Source organism: Nicotiana tomentosiformis, chromosome 6, assembly GCF_000390325.3.
Source record: "Nicotiana tomentosiformis chromosome 6, ASM39032v3, whole genome shotgun sequence".
NCBI classification, from domain to species: Eukaryota; Viridiplantae; Streptophyta; class Magnoliopsida; order Solanales; family Solanaceae; genus Nicotiana; species Nicotiana tomentosiformis.
This window is the reverse complement of record NC_090817.1, coordinates 6,057,144-6,083,215: the sequence shown is the minus strand read 5'-3', so window position 1 is coordinate 6,083,215 and position 26,072 is coordinate 6,057,144. Positions and strand designations below refer to the sequence as shown.

At 40.3% G+C, this 26,072-nt stretch overlaps 1 protein-coding gene across 1 annotated transcript; it reads right to left on the bottom strand.

Moving 5' to 3' along the window:
* Positions 1-16,872: 16,872 nt before the first annotated feature.
* On the bottom strand, positions 16,873-18,675 carry LOC138893522 (uncharacterized). The gene is made up of 3 exons (XM_070178135.1): positions 18,309-18,675; positions 17,905-18,222; positions 16,873-16,943 (listed from the first exon to the last, which is right to left on the bottom strand). The coding sequence occupies exons 1-3, from the start codon at positions 18,673-18,675 to the stop codon at positions 16,873-16,875; spliced, it is 756 nt and encodes a 251-aa protein (XP_070034236.1).
* Between the last annotated feature and the right edge of the window lie 7,397 nt (positions 18,676-26,072).

The following is a 26,072-nucleotide window of genomic DNA, read 5'->3' as shown; positions in this document are numbered from 1 at the left end:
TTCACTCACAAGTCTAACCATATCAAATTTACTAAACTCCGACACCAAAATCTTGATCAAAACCCAAAATTTCGGCCTAAGAACTTTTTTGTTAATTTTTCACCCCAAATCCGAATTTAAACGATGAATTCGAGCATAGATTAGTGGAATATAACCATAAGGGAGTTAAGAATTTTTACCCAAAAAATTCCTCCGAAAATCTATCCAAATTCCGCCTTCTACCGAGCTCTCAATCAAATTTGTGAAGTGAACTTCAAACCCTCGCATCTGCCCCTTTTCTGCCAAGTTATTCTGCATCTGCGAACCTTGGGTCGCACCTGTGACGCCACACTTGCGGAATTTCCTTCGTAGGTGCGGAAATGACTTAAGAGGGCTGGGTCCGCTTCTGCGAAAAAAGGGCCGCACCTGCGGACTAATGTCCGCTTTTGCGATCTCCTCCGCGCCTGCGTGTCCTCTAGCGTATCTGTGGGCATCGCAGATGCGGCATTTCCTTTCGCACCTGTGATCCCTAACCACACATCCCAAATCTGCTTCTATGCTTGCCTCTCCGCACGTGCGATCACGCACCTGCGGTCTCTCCACCGCAGGTGCGAAAATGACAGATGCCTGAAGACTTCAGTACAACACAAATCCAACTTTTGATCTGTTAAGCACTTGAAACTCACCCGAGCCCCCACGGGACCTCAACCAAACATACCAACCAATCCTAAGACACCATACGAACTTAGTCGAGCCCTCAAATCACATCAACTAACGCTAAAATCATGAATCACCTTCCAATTCAAACTTAAAGAACTTGAAACTTCAAATTCCTACAACCGATGCCGAAACCTATCAAACCACGGCCGAATGACCTCAAATTTTGCACACAGGTCACAAATGACACTACGAACCTACAACCACTTTCGGGAATCCATTCCGAGCTCGATATCAAAATTTCCACTATCGGCCGAAATCGCCGAAAAGCTAACTTTCGCCAATTCAAGCCTAAATCTACTACAGACCTCCAAAACATATTTCGGACGTGCTCCTAAGCTCAAAATCACTCAACGGAGCTAACGGAGTCTACGGAATTCCATTCTGGATCCGTCTTCACACAGTTCCGACTACGGTCCAGATTCTAAGACTTAAGCTCTCATTTAGGGACTAAGTGTCCCAATTCACTTCGAATCACCCGATAATTGAATTCAAACTTGCACGCAAGTCAAGGCACATAATACGAAGCTGCTCAGGGCCTTATGCCGCCGGACGGGATTTAAATTCTCAAAATAACTGGCCGGGTCGTTACAAGGACGGACCAAGTCTCAATCCCTCACGGCGTACATCCACACGCCCATCACCTAGCATGGGTGCCACCTCCAAACAGTCATATTATACCAAAATTTAGGTTTCATACCCTCAAGACCAGATTTAAAATTGTTACTTACCTCCACAGTGTAGAATTCCACAAGAAAAATACCAAATTAGACTCAAAACCCGAAATTGGCTCAACACCCCCCCTCCCCCCCGGGTCCACGTCTCGAATCCGACCAAAGTCACAAAACCCAAAAGTCCATTCTCTCATGAGTCTAACCTTACCAAATTTATCAAAATCTGACATCAAATGACCATTCAATTCCCCAAAATTAACTCTCCAAATCCCTAGCCTCAAACCCCTAAATTTCACCTCAAACACTCACCAACTAGGTGTAAAATCAGTGGGAAAATGTAATAATTGAAGAAAAATAGACACAAGGATCTTACCTCAAGAATTACCTTTGAAAAACCCTCTCAAAATCTCTAAAATCCGAGCTCAAAATGTTAGAAATGGTGAAAAATCTCGAAACCTCGTATTTATGTGTTCTGCCTAGGTCTTCAGCACCTGCGGCGAAAATCCCGCTTCTGCAGTCTCGCTTTTGCGGTTGACAGTCTGCTTCTGTGGAAATCACTAACTTCTCCATCTACCACACCTTCGCACTCATTGTTGCTTATGCGGAAGCGCTTCTGCGCAATAGGTCCGCATTTGCGGCCTCACATCTGCGGAAATAACCTCGCACTTGCGACCACTGCCAAGCCTCCTCCTTTCACTTCTGCGGGCTACTTCCCGATTCTGCGGGATTGCAGATGCGCGCACCCACTCGCACCTACGGTTTTCCCCAATCTAACACACTCTCACACCTGCGTAAGTCCCACCGCACCTGCGGCCCTACCCTCGCAGGTGCGATTACACCAGCAACATCCAACTTCAAAAAATTTCCAAACTTCCAACTTGATCCATTAACCACACGGAATCACCCCGATCCCTTCGGGACCTCAACAAAACCATACCAACAAGTCTTTTAAACCTATACGAACTTAGTCAAACCTTCGAATCACTCCAAACAACATCAAAATACCAAATTACCCTCGGATTCAAGCCTAAGAACTTCTAAACTTCCAAATTCGACAACTGATGCTGAAACCAACCCAACCACGTCCGTATGACCTCAAATTATACACAAACGTCACAAATTACACCACAAACCTACTCCAACTTTCGGAATTTCATTCTGACCCCGATATCAAATATTTCACTACCGACCAAAATCGCCAAATTTCCAACTTTCGCCAATTCAAGCCTAATTCTACTAAGGACCTCCAAATCACATTCCGGACGCATTCCTAGGTCCAAAATCACCTAACAAAGCTAATGGAACCATCAGAATTCAAATCTGAGATCATTTACACATAAGTCAATATTCGGTTGATTTTTCTAACTTAAGCTTCTACTTTAGAGACTAATTGTCTCATTCCACCCTGAAACTACTCCGGACCCAAACCAAGTAACCCGGTATATCATAATATATATTAAAAGCATAAAGGAAAATGAAATGGGGGAAATGAGGCTATAACTCTCAAAACAACCGGCTGGGTCGTTACAAAAAAGTAAGTGTTATATGTATTATTGAATATATATATATGACTTATTTGATAACAAAATGATATATGCGAGTTACATGAATAGGGAACGTATTGCTGAAATCAAGAGATCATATCGTAAACGTCGTTTGACACAACGTCAACTTAATCGTGTGCATTTCGATATACTTCATGAGTGGTTCAAGGAGCAAGTAAGTGACTAAGTCATTGGCTACGTTAAATTATTGTCCTTGTAGAAATATCTACATTTAGAGTTTTATCTTTCTATTTGGGTAGGTGAAGGAGTTGGAAGCCACATCTAACATCTCAAAGGATGTTAAAGTCCTTGCACAAGGGCCTAATTTCATTGGGAAAAGATTTAATGCGTTCGATGTAAATAACGGGTATCGTTTTCGAACGAAGCAAAGTGAAGAGTTTAAGGAGACACAAAATAGTGGTGTTATGGTCGTTTCAAAGACTGAAATTTATGAAAGTACAAGTGACAATGCTCAAAAGCCTGCAAATATCAAATATTATGGCAGATTGAATGATATTATGGAGTTAAACTACTATGAAGAATTTAAGGTTGTCTTATTTAAGTGTTATTGGGTCAATGTAACCAGAGGTAGAGGAGTTACGGAAGACGACTTGGGTTTCACACTTGTGAATTTCTCTCGCTTGACAGACTCTGTAACAACTAGGTCGGTCTTTTCGAGTATTATAACCCCATTCTCCCATTTACTGCTCAATTTATGCTTTATAATTATTTAATGACTTGTCGGGGTAGTTGGTTCAGGTCCGGAGTCTCATAATTGAAAATTTAAGTTAGAAAAGTTGACCGAATATGGACCTATGTATAAAAGACCTCAGATTTGAATTCTGATAATTCTAATAGCTCCTTATGGTGATTTTGGACTTTGGAGCATGTTCAAAAAATTATTTGGAGGTCTGTAGTGGAATTAGGCTTAAAATGACGAAAGTTGAATTTTTGGGAAGTTTGATAGGGGGGTTGAATTTTTGATATCGGGGTCGGAATCCGATTCTGAAAATTTGAATACCTCTGTTATGTCATTTAAGACTTGTGTGAAAATTGTGAGGTCAATCAGACTTGATTTGATAGGTTCCGGCGTCATTTGTGGAAACTTAAAATTTTAAAGTTCATTAGGCTTGAATTGGGGTATGATTCGTGGTTTTAGCGTTGTTTGACGTGATTTGAGGGTTCAACTAAGCTCGTATGATGTTTTAGGACTGGATGGTATGTTTGGTTGAGGTCCCGAGGGGGCTCGAGTGAGTTCCGGGAGGTTAACAGATCATTTTTGGACTTGGCATGTTGGCTGAAGACTGGTGGTGTGTTTTCCTGGTTTATTCTTCACGTTCGCGAGTGGGCCCTTGCATTCGCGAAGAGGAATTTGAGGCAGGAAAAGTTTACTCTTCGCGTTCGCTAGTGGGCCCTCGCGTTCGCGAAGAGGAGATGAGTTGTTCATCGCGTTCGCGAATGGAAAAATAGTTGGCATGGATTTTTGCCTTCGTGTTCGCGAGCAGTGTCTCACGTTCGCGAAGAGAAAATGTTGGGCAGCACAATTTTGTGCTTCGCGAACGCGAGGGACCTGTCGCGTTCGCGAAGAAGAGAGTTTTGGACAGAAAGTTTAAGTTCTGAAAATGGGACTTCGTCCCATTTTCCTATTTTAACGATTTAGAGCTCGAATTGAGGCGATGTTTTGGGAGATTTTCAGAGGAAACAACGGGGTAAGTGTTCTTAACTCAATATTTGTTAAATTACCCGAATCCTTGGTTGTTTCTATCATTTAATTAGTGAATTAAATTGGAAAAGTTTGAAAACCCTCTTGGATAAATATGAGGATTTGAGGGCCGAATTATTATCGGAATTTAGTAATTTTGGTATGGTTAGACTCGTGGTTAAATGGGTGTTCATATTTCGAAATGTTTGTAGGGTTTCGAGATGTGGGTCCCACATGCAGTTTTTAGCTAAATTTTGGATGTTTATGGAAAAATTATATTTTTATATGGAATTAATTCCAATAAATTTTATTGACTAAAACAAATTATTTTTTACTACATTCGAGGCATTCGGAGGCCGATTTGCGAGGTAAGTAACAGTTATAAATGTGGTTCTAAGGGTATGGAACCCCGAAATTTGGTATCAAGTGATATTTTGGAGGTGACGCACATGCTAGGTGACGAGCGTGCGGGCATGCACCGAGGGGATTGTGACTTGGTCCGTCCCGTGGAAACTGTAAAGTTGAATGACTTGTTGATAGCTATGTTCTCTCTATGTGTTATGGAAATTTGACTATAAGCCATGTTAGAAACCATGTTTAGGCTACATGTTGGTATTGTTGGGACCCACAAAGGTCGTGTACATGTTGAACTATCTGCTTAATTGTTGTTTTGTACTCAGCCACAGTTTACTTGTTTATTTTATCTTAGTCTCTATTGTTCATTATTGATGCATCATATCATTGTTGTTTGGGCTGATTTCATGATTTTTGAGAGCCCGAGAGACTGGAGAGATTTGTGACTGAGTGAGGCCGAGGGCTGATTTCATGATTATTGAGTTTTCCGTACAGCACGTGAGTTGTCCGTGCGAATCCTTGTATTATACTATAGCACGTGAGTTATCCGTGCAACGCGTGAGTCGTCCGTGCATATCCAAATATGTATACTATTGCACGTGAGTTGTTCGTGCAGCACGTGAGTTGTCCGTGCAGATTATTGTGCTTGGGCTGTAGGATCCCCTTCGGAGTCTATACACCCCCAGTGAGCATGGGTACCCCATTAAGTGTGAGTGTTGAGGGCTGAGAGCCAAGTGGTTGAGTTGTTGTGATGAGTTGAGTGACTTTTGCCTGAGAGGCTATACTTGCTTTGCATTTGTTGTTGCACTTGGTTGCTATCTGTCATTGTTGTGAAATCTCTGAAGGATTTATATCCGGATTACATGAACTTGAACTGTATAAAAACATTGATTTGACTTAAACTGCCGAATTTGAAAGCATGTCTATTCTTTGCTGGAATTACTGAAAGTGAACTATAACTGTGTAGCTCGTCACTATCTTCAGTTCTTTATTTATTATTGTTACTTGCTGAGTTGGTTGTACTCATACTACACCCTGCACTTTGTGTGCATAACCAGGTGTTCCTGGACATAGCGGGTGTTGATTATTTCGCACAGGTGATTTTTCGGAGATTCAGAGGTAGCTGCCATGTTTCGTATACCTTGCCTCTCTTTCCCTATCTCCTTGTTTACAGTAGTATTTGGTCTTTGATTACTATAGACCTTATTTTCCAGACTTGTATTCATAATAGATGATCATGTACTGAGTGACACCAGGTTTTGGGAGTATTTGTATCTGTAATTGCGAGATTTGTGGATTGTTTTTAAATATTGAATTTTCAATCTTAAAAGATATGGTGGTTTATTGGGATTGTCGGCTTGCCTAGTATTGAGATAGGCTCCATCACGACGGGTGAGATTTTGGGTCATGACAAGTTGGTATCAAAGCCTAGGTTGCATAGGTCTCACGAGTCATGAGTATGTTTAGTAGAGTCTTGCGGATCGGTACGGAGACGTCTGTACTTATCTTCGAGAGGTTGCAGAACCCTTAGGAAAATTTCACTTTCTTGTATTCTGTATTGCGAATTTGTTGATTCCGAAAACTAAATTTCTGTTATTCTATTCTCTCATAGATGGTGAGGACACGTACTATCGGATCGGACGGCCAACCACCAGTTAGGGCCGCGAAAGGCCGGGGCCGTGGTAGAGGACGGGGCCGAGGTAGAGGTCGAGGTGTAGCTCCTACCACAGTTTGACCAGCACCTGTAGTACCACCAGTTGCTCCAGCTCAGGAGCAGATTCCTGATACAGTTGAGCCGGCAGGACCAGCTCAGGCACCAATTGAGCCCATTGAGATTCCAGGCCTTCAAGAGACTTTGGCCCAGATATTGGTAGCTTGCACTAGTCTTGCTCACGTGGTTTCGGCTCAGGCCGCACTTGCCACTTCTCAGGCCAGGGGAGGTACTCATACCTCTGTTGCCCATACTCCAAACCAGGTAGTGCAGGGACTTCATATACCGAGAGCACTACCATCCCAGCCGGTTGCAGGGACTCCGGTAGTTCATGTTATGGCAGATGATGAGCAGAAGAGACTTGAGAGATTTGAGAGGCTACGACCTACACCATTTAGCGGTACTGAGTCAGAGGATGCTCAGGGTTTTCTGGATAGGTATCAACGTATGTTTTAGACAACGGGTATTCTGGAGACCAGTGGGGTCTCATTCACTACTTTTCAGTTTTCTGGGGATACCTTCAGATGGTGGGAGGCTTATGAGAGGCGCGGGCTAGTTGGTGCAGTACCACTTACATGGCATGAGTTCTCCGTTCTCTATTTGAAGAAGTTTGTGTCGTAGTCTTGCAGAGAGGGGTTGCGCAGACAGTTTGATAGTTACGTCTGGATGGCATATCTGTGATGCAGTACGAGATGAGATTTTCCGAGTTGGCTCGTCATGTAGTCTGGTTGGTTCCCACTGATAGGGAGAGGATTAGGAGGTTCATTGATGGCCACACATATCAGTTGCATTTACATATGACTAGGGAGAGGGTATCCGGTGCTACTTTTGATGAGGTAGTTGACATTGCTCAGCAGATAGAGATAGTTCGTAGCCAGGAACGTGGAGAGAGGGAGGCTAAGAGGCATCGTGGTCCATGTGATTACAGTGGTGTTCCTTCAGGGGGTCAGTTTTACCATGGTAGGGGTCGTTCTTATAGGCACGCTCAAACGGGTCGTCCAGCTCATTATGGGGCATCAACTACCCACAGTTCTTATTGTGCTCACACAGGCCAGTCTTCATTCAGTGCACTACCAGCGCAGAGTTCTTATCATTCCTTGTCTGTTCAGGCTTCTACAGGTAATTCCTTGGGTTATCAGGAGCAACAGTTTCGTCAGAGGAGGCGTTATTTCGAGTGCAGAGAATTTAGTCATTTCAAGAGAGAATGTCTTAGGTTTTTGAGTGGGGCTCCACAGCAGAGTCCTCGATTGACTCCACTAGCACCAACAGTTCCATCACCCACCCAGCCATCTCGGGATGGGGGTCAAGCAGCTAGGGGTCGCCCAAGAGGGAGAGGCCTATCAGGTGGCGGTCAGGCCCAATTCTATGCTTTTCCTGCCAAGCCAGATGTTGTTGCTTCAGATGCAGTGATCACAAGTATTGTTTCAGTGTGCCACAGAGAGGCTTTTATATTATTTTACCCTGGTTCCACTTATTCATATGTATCATCATATTTTGCTCATTATCTGGATATGCCATGTGAGTCCTTAGTTTCACTTGTTTCTGTATCTACACCGGTGGGCGATATTATTACTGTGGACCGTTTGTATCAGTCGTGTGTGGTAACTACTGGGGAACTGGAGACTAGAGTTGATCTCTTATTACTTGGTATGGTTGATTTCGATGTAATCCTGGGTATGGATTGGTTGTCTCCATGTCATGCTATTTTGGATTGTCACGCAAAAATCGTGACGTTGACGATGTCGGGGTCGCCAAAGGTGGAATGGAGAGGTTCTCTAGATTTTGTTCCTAGTAGGGTAATTTCTTATTTGAAGGCCCAACGTATGGTTGGAAAGGGATGTTTGTCATATTTGGCCTTTGTGAGAGATGTTGATGCATATACTCATATTATTAATTCAGTACCAGTCGTGCGAGACTTTCCGAATGTATTTCCTGTAGACCTACCGGGTATGCCACCCGACAGAGATGTTGATTTCGGTATTGACTTGGTGCAGGGCACTCAGCCGATTTCTATTCCTCTGTATCGTATGGAACCTGCTGAGTTAACAGAATTAAAAGAGCAACTTCAGGAACTCCTTGAAATGGGGTTTATTAGGCCTAGTGTGTCACCTTAGGGTGCACCGATTCTGTTTGTGAAAAAGAAATATGGTACTATGCGGATGTGCATCGATTATAGGTAGTTGAACAAAGTTATAATCAAGAATAAATATCCCTTGCCGAGTATTGATGACTTATTTGACCAGCTTCAAGGAGCGAGGGTGTTCTCCAAAATTGATTTGAGATCTGGGTATCACCTGAAAATAAGGATTCGGAGTTCAGAATTGGCCCAGGCCATCTTCAGTTACTGAGATTCAGAGTTTTCTAGGCTTGGCTAGTTATTATCGTCGCTTCGTGGAGGGATTATCGTCTATTGCATCACCTATGACTAAATTGACCCAAAAAGGTGCTCCGTTCAGGTGGTCGGATGAATGTAAAGAGACATTTCAGAAGCTCAAAACAGCTTTGACTACAACTCAAGTATTGGTATTGCCGACAGGTTCAGAGTCTTATATTGTGTATTATGACATGTCGCGTATTGGTCTCGATGCAGTGCTTATGCAAGACGGTAGGGTGATTTCCTATGCGTCCAGATAGTTAAAGGTACATAAGAAGAATTATTTAGTCCACGATCTTGAGTTAGCATCTATTGTTCATGCCCTAAAAATTTGGCGGCATTACTTGTACGGTGTCCAGTGTGAGATACATATCGATCATCGGAGTCTACAACATTTATTTAAACAGAAGGATCTTAATTTGCGGCAGCGGAGGTGATTAGAGTTGCTTAAAGATTATGACATTACCATTCTCTATCATCCCCAAAAGGCCAATATGGTGGCCGATGCCTTGAGTCGTAAGTCAGAGAGTTTGGGCAGCTTAGCATACCTACCGATAGCAGATAGGCCTTTAGCCTTGGATGTCCAGGCCTTGGCCAACCAGTTTATTAGATTGGATGTTTCCGAGCCGAATTGAGTTTTGGCTTGTGTGGTTTCTCGGTCTTCTTTATATGATCGCATCAGAGAGTGCCAATATGATGATCCATATTTGCTTGTCCTTAAGGACACGGTTCAGCACAGTGATGCCAAGGAAGTCACTATTGGAGATGATGGTGTATTACGGATGCAGGGCAGGCTATGAGTGCCTAATGTAGATGGTTTGTGTGAGTTGATTCTCCAGGAAGCTCACAGTTCTCGGTATTCCATTCATCCAGGTGCCGCAAAGATGTATCAGGATTTGAGGTAGCACTATTGGTGGAGGCGAATGAAGAAAGATATAGTTGGGTTTGTAGCTCGATGTTTAAATTGTCAATAGGTAAAGTATGAACATCAGAGACCGGGAGGATTGCTTCAGAGACTTGAAATTCCGGAGTGGAAATGGGAGCGTATTACCATGGACTTCATAGTTGGGCTTCCACAGACTTTGAGGAAGTTTGATGCGGTTTGGGTGATTGTAGATCGGCTGACTAAGATCGCACATTTTATTCATGTTGGTACTAATTATTCTTCGGAGCGGTTGGCTGATATTTATATCCGTGAGATTGTTTGCCTACATGGTGTGCCAATGTCCATCATTTCGGATTGGGGCACGCAGTTTACATCACAGTTTTGGAGAGCAGTGCAGCGAGAATTAGGCACAAGGGTCAGTTGAGTACAACATTTCACCCTCATATTCTGTCACCTAGTATATCAGGTGTTCATCCAGTGCTCCATGTATCCATGCTGCGAAAATATGTCGAAGATCCATCTCATATTCTGGATTTCAGTACAATGAAACTGGACGGTAATTTGACTTATGATGTGGAGCCGGTGGCTATTTTAGATCGGTAGGTTTGAAAGATGAGGTCAAAGAACATAGCATCAGTGAAGGTACAGTGGAGAGGCCAGCCGGTCGGAGAAACTACTTGGGAGATTGAGCAGGAGATGCGAAAAAAATATCCACACCTATTTGAGACTCCAGGTATGATTCTAAACCCGTTCAAGGATGAACGTTTGTTTAAGAGGGGAAGAATATAATGACCCGGCCGGTCGTTCTGAGTATTATAACCCTGTTCCCCTATTTACTGCTCAATTTATGCTTTACAGTTGCTTTATGACTTGCCGGGGTAGTAGGTTCGGGTCCAGAAGGAATTCAGAGTGAAATGAGACACTTAGTCTCATAATTGAAATTTTAAGTTAGAAAAGTTGACCGGATGTGGACCTATGTGTAAAAGACCTCGGATTTGAATACTGATAATTCCAACAGCTCCGTATGGTGATTTTGGACTTCGGAGCGTGTTCGGAAAATAATTTGGAGGTCTGTAGTGGAATTAGGCTTAAAATGCCGAAAGTTAAATTTTTGGAAAGTTTGACCGGGGGGTTGACTTTTTGATACCAGGGTCGGAATACGATTCTGAAAATTTGAATACCTCCATTATGTCATTTATGACTTGTGTGCAAAATTTGAGGTCAATCGGACTTGATTTGATAGGTTCCGGCGTCGTTTATGGAAACTTGAAATTTCAAAGTTCATTAGGCTTGAATTGGGGTATGATTTGTGGTTTTAGCATTGTTTGAGGTGATTTGAGGGTTTGCCTAAGCTTGTATGATGTTTTAGTACTTGATGGTATGTTTGTTTGAGGTCCCGGGGGGCTCAGGTGAGTTTCGAGAGGTTAACAGATCATTTTTAGACTTGGCATGTTGGCTGAAGACTGTTGGTTTGTTTTTTTGGTTTCCTTCTTCGAGTTCGCGAATGGGCCCTCGCGTTCGCGGAGAGGAATTTGAGGCAGGCAATATTTACTCTTCGCGTTCGCAAGTTGGCCCTCGCGTTCGCGAAGAGGAGCTGAGTTGTTCATCGCGTTCGCAAAGAGGAAAATAGTTGGCATGGATTTTTTGCCTTCGCGTACGCGAAGAAGAGCTCTGTAAAGCATTGCGTTCGCGAGCAGTGTTTCGCGTTCGCGAAGAGCAAATGTTGGGCAGCACGATTTTGTGCTTCCCGAACGCGAGGGACATATCGCGTTCGCGAAGAAGAGAGGTCTCGATAGAAAGTTTAAGTTCTGAAAATGGGACTTCGTCCCGTTTCCCTTTTTAATGATTTGGAGCTCGGATTGAGGCGATTTTTGGAAGATTTTCAGAGGAAACAATGGGGTAAGTGTTCTTAACTTAATATTGGTTAAATTACCCGAATCCATGGTTGTTTTTATCATTTAATTGGTGAATTAAGATTGTAAAGTTTGAAAACCCTCTTGTATAAATTTGAGGATTTGAGAGCCGAATTGTTATCAGAATTTAGTAATTTGAGATATTATATTATAGCACGTGAGTTGTCCGTACAGCATGTGAGTTGTCCGTGCAGCGTGTGAGTTGTCCGTGTGGATCCTTGTATTATACTGTAGCACGTGAGTTGTCCGTGCAGCGTGTGAGTTGTCCGTGTGGATCCTTGTATTATACTGTAGCACGTGAGTTGTCCGTGCAGCACGTGAGTTGTTTGTGCGGATCCAGATATTTATACTATGGCACGTGAGTTGTCCGTGCAGATTATAGCGCTTGGGCTGTAGGAGCCCCTCCGGAGTCTGTACACCCCCAGTGAGCGCGGGTACACATTGAGTGTGAGTGCTGAGGGCTGAGAGCCGAGTGGTTGAGCTCTTGTGATGAGTTGAGTGATTGTTGCCTGAGAGGTTGTACTTGCTTTGCATTTATTGTTGTACTTTGTTGCTATCTATCATTGTTGTGAAATCTTTGCAGGATTTATATCCGGATTACATAAAATTGAACTGTGTAAAAAATTGATTTGACTTAAACTGTCGGATTTGAAAGCATGTCTATTCTTTGCTGGAATTACTGAAAGTGAACTATAATTGTGTAGCTCGTCACTATTTTTATTTCTTTATTATTATTGTTACTTGCTGAGTTGGTTGTACTTATACTACACCCTACACTTCGTGTGCAGATCCAGATGTTCATGGACATAGCGGGTGTTGATTCTTTCGCACAGTTGATTTTTCGAAGATTCAGAGATAGCTGCAATGTTTCGTAGACCTTGCCTCTCCTTCCCTATCTCCTTGTTTATTGTATTTGGTCTTAGATTATTATAGACTGTATTTTCCAGACTTGTATTCATAATAGATGCTCATGTACTCAGTGACACCAGGTTTTGGGAGTGTTATATCAGTAATTGCGAGATTTGTGGATTGTTTTTAAATATTAAATTTTCAATCTTAAAAGATATGGTGGTTTATTAGGATTGTCGACTTGCCTAGTATTGAGATAGGCGCCATCACGACGGGTGAGAATTTGGGTCATGACAGACTCTGGCGATCGAAAACGTCATGAGCCCTTTATTTTTGCAGAACAAGCTCAACAAGTAATATTTGTGCAAGATCCTCAAGAACATGAATAGTTTGTCCCTAGGTTAATTAAACCTCGAGACATTTTTGATATGGGAGAGGATGTGCATTTTGAGTGATCAATGCAGAGTGATGCCACTGACTTAGCTCTCTTAGAAAATGCTCGTGTTCGAGAAGATGAGTATAATGATTGGGTAAGAAGTGGTGTCGATGGGATAGAGATTGATAGGAACACACATTCTCAAGATTCTCCAAATGATGGTGAAGCTAATGTTGAGGGAGGAAATGACATTAAAAATGAAAGCGATTCTGAATAAGATAGGTGGTAATTATAAAATATTATTTTGCAAGTGTTATTTAAGAACTTCTAGAGATTTTTCTTAATGCAGAAATTTGAATAAATATACTTTTTTTCTTTCAATTTAAGTCATTTTATTGAAGATGCATGTTAGTCAGCTATGGATTTTTCATGTTTGTATTGGTTGATTATTAGTTGAGTTGAGTGAATTCTTTGTGCTTTCTTTTACTAATATTTTGCTTATTGTAGCCAATGTATTGCAATATGCTAAGGTGTTATTATCATTGGACAATTGTTTTTGTTGGTGCATCAATACCTTTTATCTCTTGAACTTGTGTGCACGAATTGCTATTTATTTGTTTTACACAACTTGAGATGAGGAAGATGCTTCCTCCAATTTTGCGTGTGACCTGTTGATTGGTTGGAGTTAATCTGGTAATAGTATAACTTAATGTAGCTAGATAGTTTCTTTATTTTGGAAAAGGAACTATGCAAACTAGAGATCGCAACTGATTGGTAACTAAACAAGACGATGATGAAGATGTGAGACCTTATATTGAGCACTTGATGGATGATCAAAACTACTCTAAAGCCCAGCCATATATTGAGCAGTTGATGGATAGTCAGAACTACTCTAAAGCCCAAACACATGATGGTCACTCTAATGAGTTGAATAGTTCTGTTGGTGGCACTAAGATTCAACATGATGACAATTCAGGTAATGTTTCTGTAGTATTACAATCTGATTATATATAGAATTAGATGATAGCTTTCATTTTCTATATTAAAAAGAAGTCTCAGTGGATGGCTCACCAGAAAATTGTGAAGTTGCATCTTAAATCAATAAAAGCTCTTAGTAGTCTCATTTTTTTATTCTTCCCAGTAGTTTGGACTATGATCTCCAAATAACAATGCATATCTGTGATGCTTATTCGTGTTAATTGCTCTTGAATTATGAAGTTCATGAAGTTGGAACACAACAAAAAACTATATATTGAGATGAATTCCTTGCTTCTATTTCACTTATGATGTAAAGAGGAGTTGGTAGAAGGAGTAAAATCACTGTCAAACATCATAGAATCCCTGTAAGATGAACTAGGAAACTTTTATGCTTTTTTGTGGATTGTAAATATGGTTCTTGCACTTCCGTTGAGCTAATGGAATATAGTTTGTTATCTTTCTCAAAAATGTTTTTGCTTCTCAACAGTTTTGTCTGCCCGCGGTGTTAACATACAGAGAAAGTTCTTGTCTAGTTTTACTGGTGTTGCTCTTTCCTTTAATAGTTAAATTCTTAGGACGGTAAGTGTCACGACCCAAAATCTCACATGTCGTGATGGCGCCTATCTCAATTCTAGGCAAGCCGACAATCTCAATAAAAACCATATCTTTTAAGTTTGAAAATATAATATTTAAATTCAGCGGAAGAAATCTCACAATTACATATATAAATACTCCCAGAACTCGGTGTCACTGAGTACATGAGCATCTAATATGAATACAAAGTCAGATTGACAAAAAATTATCTGAAAGTATAGAACAGTACAATAACTGAAAGAAAGGGAGTCAAGGTCAGTGGACTCTAGGAAGCTACCTTGATAGTCTCCAACTGATTAGAACTCTGAGATCTAATGGTCACCATTTCCGAAAGCACCTGGATCTGCACACGAGGTGCAGAGTGTAGTATGAGTACAACCAACTCAATAAGTAACAAGACTAACCTTTGGGCTGAAAGTAGTGACGAGCTCCGCAGGTACAGTCCAGTATAAATAATAACAATACAGAAATGTAGGCATACTTTCAAGTTCAACAGTTGCTTTCAGTACAAGTAAAACAGATAAATTCTGAACAATACGGGGAATATGACATCTCCGTATCTACATGTCAATGTACATACTGTATGTGATACACCTTAGTGAAAACTCCATGTACTCACAATCTAAGATACTCAATTACTCAGTACTGTATATGGCCAATCCAGCCCATGGAATGTCCATCCCAAATATATATGTATATCCATCAACTGACACTCAGTCACTCAGTACTGTATAAGGCCAAACTCCATGTACTCACAATCTAAGATACTCAATTACTCAGTACTGTATATGGCCAATCCAGCCCACGGAATATCCATCCCAAATATATATGTATATCCATCAACTGACAGTCAGTCACTCAGTATTGTATAAGGCCAATCCATCCCAGGGGAAGATCCATCCCCAAATATCAATGATTCGAACAAGATATATGTCCAGAAAAAATCCACCCCTCAATATAAATGCTTCGGGCAAGATCCATGCCTAGGGAAGATCTATCCCTCAATATAAATGCTTCGGGCAAGATCCATGCCGAGGGAAGATACATCCCTCAATATAAATGCTTCGGGCAAGATCCATGCCCAGGGAAGATCCACCCCTCAATATAAATGCTTCTGGCAAGATCCATGCCTAGGGAAGATACATCCCTCAATATAAATCAACCGCGCTCACTAGGGGTGTGTGCAGACTCTGGAATGGCTCTTTCAGCCCAAGCTCTATAAATCAACCACCCGGTCAAACTTCCTAAAAAATTAACTTTTGCCATTTCAAGCTTAATTTCTCTACGGGCCTCCAAATAATTTTTCGGATGCACTCCTAAGTCCAAAATCACCATATGGAGCTATTGGAATCATGAGAATTCAAATCCGAGGCCGTTTACACATAAGTCAACATCCGGTTAACTTTTCCAACTTACTTTTTCAATTATGAGACTAAGTATCTCATTTCACCCCGAAATATTTCCGGACCCGAACCAACGAACCCGGTAAGTCATAAATTGAGTAGTAAATGGGGGAACAGGGTTATAATACCCAAAACGATCGGTCGGGTCGTTACATTCTCCCCCCACAAAAATATATGTTCATCCTCGAACGTGCCAAGAGTTGTTTCCAAGCTACCAAATCCCTATTCCATCTTACCACGCATGAACCTAGGGGTGATCCCACGTAACCCTATTCTATATAGGGCTGACAACACAATACAACTGAAAATCATTAATTTAACCCTACCCCATAAACCTAGAACCCAAATTTCCAACATACAGAATTTTTTTCAAGACACGAATCTCATATCTACACATTGTATAATTCTAAAAAAGTTGTATCAAGCCATAACCATAACCCCAGATATAATCACATAACATACTACGCAACTCACATGCTCGCAGCACCATTCCCGATCACAGTAACTACTCAAACCAATCGGTACTGGTATTAAACACCATATCAACCAAAACCGCGTTCCAAAACTTTCGTACACTGGTGATAATGACAAAAACACGTGGAATCTTATGACCCCTTATCAAATCAACAAGTCATTGAGCTCTCTCGCCTCAACGAGAACCATAATCACTTTCTAAGACGGCTTTCAATATTATCCTTTTGAATATACTGTAATCAAACCTGATAGTACCCATTCTAGGTCAAATGACCTTATATTATTAAACACAACTATCCCACAGACAAGCCACACCAATATAACTCAAGCCACAACGGATTAATTCATACACCTAAAAATGGAAAATGTCTCAAAGAAGAGAACCGTATTGCAAGTTCATCAAGCACCACCACAACTGTAATGTTATAAGCTCATTATATATTGTAAAACCAGACACACGAATTTAATAAGAGTAACCAGCTCTTCTAGAGCTCACATTATCATCACTCGCATGGACAACTCACATGCTATAGTATCAACATTTGGACCTGCACGGACAATTCACGTGCCAATAATATAATCTTCCTAGCATGGTCACAGGCCTTCATTCCAAGCATAACATACCGGAGCAATCAAATAAGTACACGTGTATATGATAAATAAACTATGAAACTCATGCTCCTAGACTAGTACAAATAACATGCCATGGAGTAGGTAGGTGCAATGTGTGCTATCACTACTCAAATCAGCAAGTTAACGCAGAGATATTAACTACCCAAACATGCCGAAAAACACAAGTCCCATTAGCACAACGGCCCCCAGAGAATTAACCTTGCCTTAACACCACCAATCAAATTCATACTTCGTGCGCACTACATCCTTCAAAATAACAACGTAATCATTTCATAATTTTTTCATAAAGTGCAATATAACCCGCATTCAAGAAATTTTCTTACTCAAGTCATCCCTGACCTCAATCTCTGCAAGTCATAACAGATTCACATATATGCTTCAAACCGAAATCAGTACAACACATAACCATGAAATCAAATCGTCAATAACAGGCTCCCTCACTTGACTCAAAGCCAAATAACACAACATCTGATAACTCACCATACCCAAATTAACATTGAAATCGACCATACTAAGAAATAAAAAATCAACTCTAGTCTCTAGTCCCCCAATAATTACCGCACACGACCGATACACACGGTCTACAATTATAGCATCTCCTGCCGACGTAGATACATGAACATGTGAAACTAAAGACTCGTGGGGCATATCCAGATAATGAACAAAATATGATGAAATATACGAACATATGGAACCAGGGTCAAATAATATAGTAGTATCTTTGTGGAACACTAAAACAATACATGTGATAACTGTATCTGAAGCAACAACATCTGGCCTGGCAGGAAAAGTATAAAATCGGGCATGACCACCACCTAATCGGCCTCCCCCTCTTGGGCGACCCCTAGCTGACTGAGCCTCATCCCAAGCTGGCAGGGTAGGTGTTGAAGCAGCTGGTACAGATGTCGTAACATGACTCCTCTGCTGAACTGGACCTCGCGTAAGGTGGGGACAATATCTCTTTATATGGCCCAAGTCTCCACACTCAAAGCAACTCTTATTTGAAAAGGCTGGTAAGTTCTGAGGCGGATCTTGAGAACCAGAATAACTACCAGAAGAACCTGGTACAGATAATCCCTGAACAGAAGGAGCACATGCGTACTCTGGGCTGGAAGTGCACTAAGAGATGGCTGACCCTAATGAGAACCGTATGAACTATGGCCGGATGATGCACCCCGGTGAACTGGACGACCTTCCTGAGTGTGTCTGTAAGGACGACCCCTGTTGTGGTAGGACTGTCCTCCAGAAGGTACCCCACCAGAACCGCCCGAACCTCGAGGCCTTTTGGCCTCCCTCTCAACGCTCTCCTTGCTACGGACCGCCTCTATCTGCCGAGCAATGTCAACCACCTCTTCAAAGGTGGAACCAGATACCCTATCCCTAGTCATAAGTAACTGCAGCTGATATGTGAGGCCATCAATGAACCTTCTAATCCTTTTCCTATCAGTGGGAACCAACCAAACAACGTGACGAGCCAACTTAGAAAATCTCATCTCGTATTGCATCACAGACATGTCATCATGACGTAACTACTCAAACTACCTGTGCAGTTCCTCTCTACGAGCCTGAAGCACAAATTTCTTGAAAAAGAGAACGGAGAATTCCTGCCATGTAAGTGGTACTGCACCAATCATCCTGCACCTCTCATAAGCCTCCTACCAACTAAAGGGAGCTCCAGAAAACTGAAAAGTGGTGAGCGAGACCCCACTAGTCTCCAAAATACCCGTTGTACGGAGAATCCTCTGAAACCTATCCAAGAAGCTCTGGGCATCCTCCGACTCTGCCCAACTGAAAGATGGAGGTCGTAGTCTTCCGAACCTCTCTAGTCTCTTCTTCTCATCCTCAGTCATAGCGAGAACTACCGGGGCCTGAGCAGCTACAACCGGGTGGGCTGGTAGTGCCCCCTGTATTTGAAGTCCCTGCATTACGTGACCTGATCTGTAGTATGGGCAACAGGGGTATGAGTACCTCCCCCGGCCTGAGAGGTGGCAGGTGCGGCCTGGGTCGAAACCACCTGAGCAAAACCAATGCAAACTGTCAATATCTGGGACAAAGTCTCCTAAAAACTTGGAATCACAATGGGCACAGATGGTGCCTGAGCTGGTCCCGCCGGCTCAACTACATTTGGAATCTACTCCTGAGTTGGAGCAATTGGTGGTACTACAGGTGTTGCTCCAATTGCTGCACGAGCTACACCTCGACCTTTACCTTGGACCCGGCCTCTACCATGACCCCGACCTCTCGTGGCCCTAACTGGTGGCACTGGTGGCTGACCATCCGATTCGATAGTACGTGTCCTCACCATCTGTGGGGGAATAGAACAATAGAATTTTAGTTTCTGGAATCAACAAATTCGCTCGATAGAATACAAGAAAGTAAAATTTTCCTAAGGGTTCGGCAGCCTCTCGAAGATAAATACAAACATTTCTATACCGATCTGCAAGACTCTACTAAACCTGCTCATGACTCGTGAGACCTATGTAACCTAGAGCTCTGATACCAACTTGTCATGACCCAAAATCTCACATGTCATGATGGCACCTATCTCAATACTAGGCAAGCCAACAATCTCAATAAAATACCATATCTCTTAAGTTTGAAAACATAATATTTAAATTCAGCGGAAGAAATCTCATAATTACATATATAAACACTCCCAGAACCCGGTGTCACTGAGTACATGAGCATCTAATATGAATACAAAGTTTGATTGACAAAACACTGTCGAAAAGTATAGAATAGTACAATAACTGAAAGAAAGGGAGTCAAGGTCAGTGGACTCCATGCAGCTACCTTGATAGTCTCCAACTGATAGAACTCTAAGATCTAAAGGTCGCCGTGTCCAAAAGCACTTGGATCTGCACACGAGAAGTAACAAGACTAACCTTTAGGCTGAAAGTAGTGACGAGCTCTGCAAGTACAGTCTAGTATAAATAATAACAATACAGAAATGTAGTCATGCTTTCAAGTTCAACAGTTTCTTTCAGTACAAGTAAAACAGATCAATTCTGAACAATATGAGGAATATGACATCTTTGTATCTACATGCCAATGTACATATTGTATGTGATGCACCTTAGTGAAAACTTTATGTACTCACAATCTAAAATACTCAATTACTTAGTACTGTATATGTCCAATCCAGCCCAGGGAAGATCCATCCCAATTATATATGTATATCCATCAACTGACAGTCAGTCACTCAATACTGTATAAGGCCAATCCAACCTAGGGGAAGATCCATCCCCAAATATCAACGATTCAGACAAGATCCATGTCCGAGAAAATCCATCCCTCAATATAAATGCTTCGGGCAAAATCCATGACCAGGGAAGATCCATCCCTCAATAAAAATGCTTCAAGCAAGATCCATGCCCAGGGAAGATCCATCCCTCAATATAAATGCTTCGGGCAAAGATCCATGCCCAGGGAAGATCCATCCCTCAGTATAAATGAATCGCGCTCACTGGGGGGGTGTGCAAACTCCGGAGGGGCTTCTTCATCCCAAGCGCTATAAATCAACCCCCCGGTCGAACTTTCCAAAAATTCGACTTTCGCCATTTCAAGCTTAATTCCTCTACAGACCTCCAAATAACTTTTTGGATGCGCTACTATGTCCAAATCAAAAACGGAGCTATTGGAATCGCCAGAATTCAAATCCGAGGTCGTTTACACATAAGTCAACATCTGGTTAACTTTTTCAACTTAAGTTTTTAATTTTGAGACTAAGTATCTCATTTTACCCTGAAATCTTTCCGGGCCCAAACCAACTAACCCGGTAAGTCATTTATTGAGCAGTAAATGAGGGAACGGGGTTATAATACTCAAAATGACCAGTTGGACCGTTACAGTAAGGTGGTTCAACTATTGATCTATATCATTGTATTGTTAGGGATATATTAGATATGCCCTAGATCCAATCTCATATTTGATGATTTGAACATATTTTTGTGAATGTTATTTGATATAAAAATATATGGCATTTGATATTCATTTATCATAGTTATTATTAATTGCTTGATTAATTTAATAAGGTCCTTGATTAATATTTGAGACTTGTCATCATGATGGAGATCATGATAATGAGAGTAAAGTCTCTTACAATTTAATCTAAATTTTGTTCTTGATCGTAGGACTATTAATTTGGACATTAGTAATCCGGTTAGATCAATATTTATGTGATCGTCTTTATGGGATAAAGATTAGTTGATCAAATTAACTAAATAACATAAATAGATGATGCATATAGAGATATGATCATTGAACTGATTCATTGGATAATTCCTAATGGTTAGAATTACCATAAACTGTCAATAGGATATTTTCTTGAAGAATGTGATGTAAGAGTTTCCTTTGACCAGATATCATCATAGTAATTGACAAGTTATTTATTGTGCTTTGATACTAGACACTTATGGCCCTAGGGCGATCGTTGAAAGGATATTGGGTATAATCAAATACTTGTAGAATTAGTGATTGATCAAGATGGAATCTGTCAACTCTTGGTAATGAGTTTAAGCTCCATGTTGTCATAAATTATAACCGACAAAATTAAGAACTTGGCCAGGGCGATTGAATGAAAGAAGAAAATAGTTTCTTAGGTCATTCAATGGTCGATTATTTTTTACATGAACACATAGCCGACCGCCTATTAGGATTTGACGGTTGAACCATATCCTAGGGTGATCTAGAGCTATAAGGACAGAAGGAATTAATATATTATTCTTCTACAGGTTCTTGAGAGTAAACTATATACTTCATGCTATCCGGTCGTTAAGAAGTGTTGCTAGACGCCACCCTTGATTAGTATATTGATGTGATCAATTTACTACCGGTTTAGTATTGAACCCATGGGGTCGTACACTAACGAGCGTCCTAATCTTTGCTAAAGGATTAATTACTTTATTATTTGATAATTAAATTAAAGAATTTAATTAGTCAAATAAATTTAGTTATTAGTCCAAATAAAATATTATTATATACTTTGCTACCACAAAGGATATAATTAATATTGTGAAAAAGTTGAAGTTTTCTATTTTAAAGAAAATTAAATTACATCTCTTGTGTATATATATATATATATATATATATATGCACTTGGTAATTATAATTATTATTTGTAGAATTCAATTTAGAATTGAATTCCATAAATGAGTTACATATTTTTATTTTAAAAATATGACTAAGTTATAGAATTCAATTTAGAATTGAATTCCATAAATGAGTTACGTGTTTTTATTTTAAAATGTTGACTAATTTGTAGAATTAAATTTAGAATTGAATTCCATAAATGAGTGACATGTTTTTATTTTAAAAGTATGACTAAGTTGTAGAATTCAATTTAGAATTGAATTCCATAAATTAGTTACATATTTTTTAAATATTTACCATAAAGCATGTGATTTGTATTTTCCAATGGCAATTATGTGTATATAGATATGTGTGAGTAATAATTAAGAATTATGGTGATATAGATCTTATACATATTGTAAAAACCAAGAGAGTTATTCTTGAGAAGAAAATTGCTTTGAGAAAGTAATAGTGTAATACAAAGCCAAGATAAAAAATACTAGTACAAGAAAATTATTTCTTGTTCTTCTACCTTTGAGCTGAGATTTTTGAGAAACATTTCAACACAATATTTTCATTCAATTGGTTCGCGGAATTTCGTTGATCAAAGAGTTGATAGCAAGGATCAGTCTCGGTGTGGATACGCATAGCGTCTTCGCACTATCGAAGAAATTTAAAACGAGACTCTCTTCACCAGGTACGTCTTAGATCCAATCTTTGACATACAAAATAAATTTTAAACATGAAAAGATCTGCCTAGGATTGTTATTGTCTTCCGCTGCGTGTTATGAACACCTCTATGCAATCTAACAGTGGTATCAGAGCAATGCTTATTGTGTCTAAAATTTATTTACGAAATATTTTAAGATTATATTTGAAGAGTTCAACCCATAATACATGTGTCTTGTGCAACAGTCAAATTGCTTGAATGCATATGAATTGTGAATAAAATATGTATTCATATAAGTTAAACTATTGAGATAGTTCGTAACTTGAATTTGAAATTTCGTACAAGATGCGACGGTAATCTATAATAGGTTATTAGATTATACAATTATTTTAATTGTTATTAGTTTATGAGATATAAATTAAAAATAATATTCTAGCATGAATTATTTTATGTGACATATAAGAAAAACATGTTAGAAGATGGTTAATTTCGTTTTTATGTCACGTGCTTGTTCATTACATAATTTTGAATTTTTTATTACATGTGATGTAAATTAATTTAGGACTAAGCATGTAGACAACTTGAACTAAATTCATATGCTATAAAAGATTTGATCTTTATGTTATTAAAAATTATTTTAGTAACAATCCCCTCTTACTAAAATTTGAGTTCTTTAATAATAAAATATAAGATATTTTATTGTAAAGCTATCCATCAAAATAAATAATTTTATTTATTTCTTGTTTATAAGGAGCGGCCTGATAACCAGGAGACTTATAGTTCGAGAATATGTTAAAATTATTTATTGCAATAGATATGTGGATTGGAAGAATTATTTAATTTTACACTAGACACTTGGACTACCCGGGGGAGTATAAAATTTAATAAGTTCTTTGCTTTCATGACGGTTGAACTCAACTATGCCAATAAGATTGACCTGACTACCAGGGGACTATTTGACATAGAGCTATTTAAGAATATTGTATGGGAATATAATTGGTAAAAGTACCTACCTTTAAAATATATGTGAGAAACGACTTGACTTACAAGGGGCTCATACATATTGTTAAAGGATTCCTTTACTCCACTAAAAGAAATAGATATTTCTTAAACTATATTGAGGGTAAAGAGTTTAAAATAATTAGTGGAAATATTATTTAGATAAAAGTCCATGTCTTTATGATATATATGTAAATATGTTCTTATATTATTGCCTTTTCTTTTCCATATTTTAGATTTCTCAATATGTATGTTATATCACTGCGTGGAATACTTGAGGCCAACAAGTTGGTAGGATCAAACTTTCATGATTGGTACAGTGTCACGACCCAAATTAACCCTCTGTAAGGTGTCGTGATAGCACCTAGTCTTTACGACTAGGTAAGCCTAATATTACAAAAAAATATAAAGAAAACACAACATTTTTAAAGATAAACAGCATATTATGAATAGCCCAGAGTAGTACCACTCGGCATATACAAAATAATTTCCTAAGACCCGGAATATCACTAAGTCACAAGCTGCTATAATCTATGTAGCTCTATACAGAAGTATGAAGATAATAAAGAAAGTCTCTAGGAGAGGAAGTAGAAGGGGACTCCAAAGGTCTACGGATGCAAGCAGTAGTACCTTGAAGCCTCCTTGAATCAGCAGCACGCACTAACCCCGAGGCTGATAGCTCGCACCTGGATCAGCACACGAAAATATGTGCAGGGAAGGGCATGAGTACACCACAATAGTACCCAGTAAGTGCCAAGCCTAACCTCGGTCAAGTAGTGACGAGGTCAGATCAAGGCCCAACCAGAGTAAATATAATAAATTAAATAGTAAAAGATATAAGTAAAATTTACGGTAATACAGTTAAAGAAATTCTCAAAAATTTAACAGTTAAGGGAGCCCTGGGCTCAGAACAAGGTAAACACAGTGGGGAATCTCCCGGGATACCGTCCCGTAGTTCCAAATGAATATGCAGTACAGGGGGATCTCCCAGAATACGTCCGTAGCCCCAAAGTAAATATGCACTGCTGGGGAATCTTCCGGAATACGTCCGTAATCCCAAAGTAAATATGCAGTGCTGAGGGATCTCCCCGAATACATCCGTAGTCCCAAAATAAATATGCAAGACAGGGGGATCTCCCAGAATACGTCCGTAGTCCCAATTTAAAAATGCAATGTAAGATGAAATGGCAGGTATGGCATCGAGTTATACAGTTTATACTGAACACAGATAAGGAAAGTAGGGATTTAACTAAGCATAGCACATAGAATGTGTCACGACCCAATTTCCCTTCCGTTTGTGTATCGTAACAAGTTGGTATCAGAGCTCTAGGTTCATAGGTGATACAAGTCATAAGCGAATTTAGTAGAGTCATGCGGATCAGTACGGAGATGTCTGTACTTATCTTCGAGAGGCTACGGAACTATTAGGATAATATCACTTCTTTCATTCTATCATGCGAGTTCATTGATCTCAAAGTTTGAACTTTTATCATTCCATTCTCTCACAGATAGTGAGGACACGAGATACAGTTGCTGATAACGTTACCCCCGGAGCGGATGTCGCAAGGGGCAGAAGCAGAGGCCGACGAGGAGCACGTACCGCAGCCAGAGTAACTCCAGAGTAGCAGGTTCACATTGGTCAGATTCTAGGTATAGTACCGGTACAAACTGTTATTCCGGTTTGGCCTGAGGTCAGGCCTGAGGCATCAGAAGAAGAACAAAAGAGACTTGAAAGGTTTAAGAGGTATAGTCCACCTACTTTCAGTGGCACAACTACAGAGGATGCCCATGGATTTTTAGAAAATTGTCACCGTATTCTACGCACCGTGGGTATTGTGGAGCTAAGCGAAGTTGCCTTTACTACATTTCAACTGTGAGGCGCAGTGTATCGGTGGTGGCTAATCTATGAAGAAGATAGACCAGCTGATTCCACACCACCAACTTGGGCTCAATTTTCGAAAATATTCTTGAAAGAGTTTGTTCTCCAGACTCTCAGAGATGCATGGCGCACAGAGTTTGAACGGTTGCATCAGGGCACTATGACAGTGTCAGAATATGCTATTAGGTTCAGTGAGTTAGCCCGTCATGCACCTATCTTGGTTCCTACAATCAGAGAGCGGGTCCGCAGATTCATTGAGGGGCTCGATTATGATATTAAAATATGCATGGCTC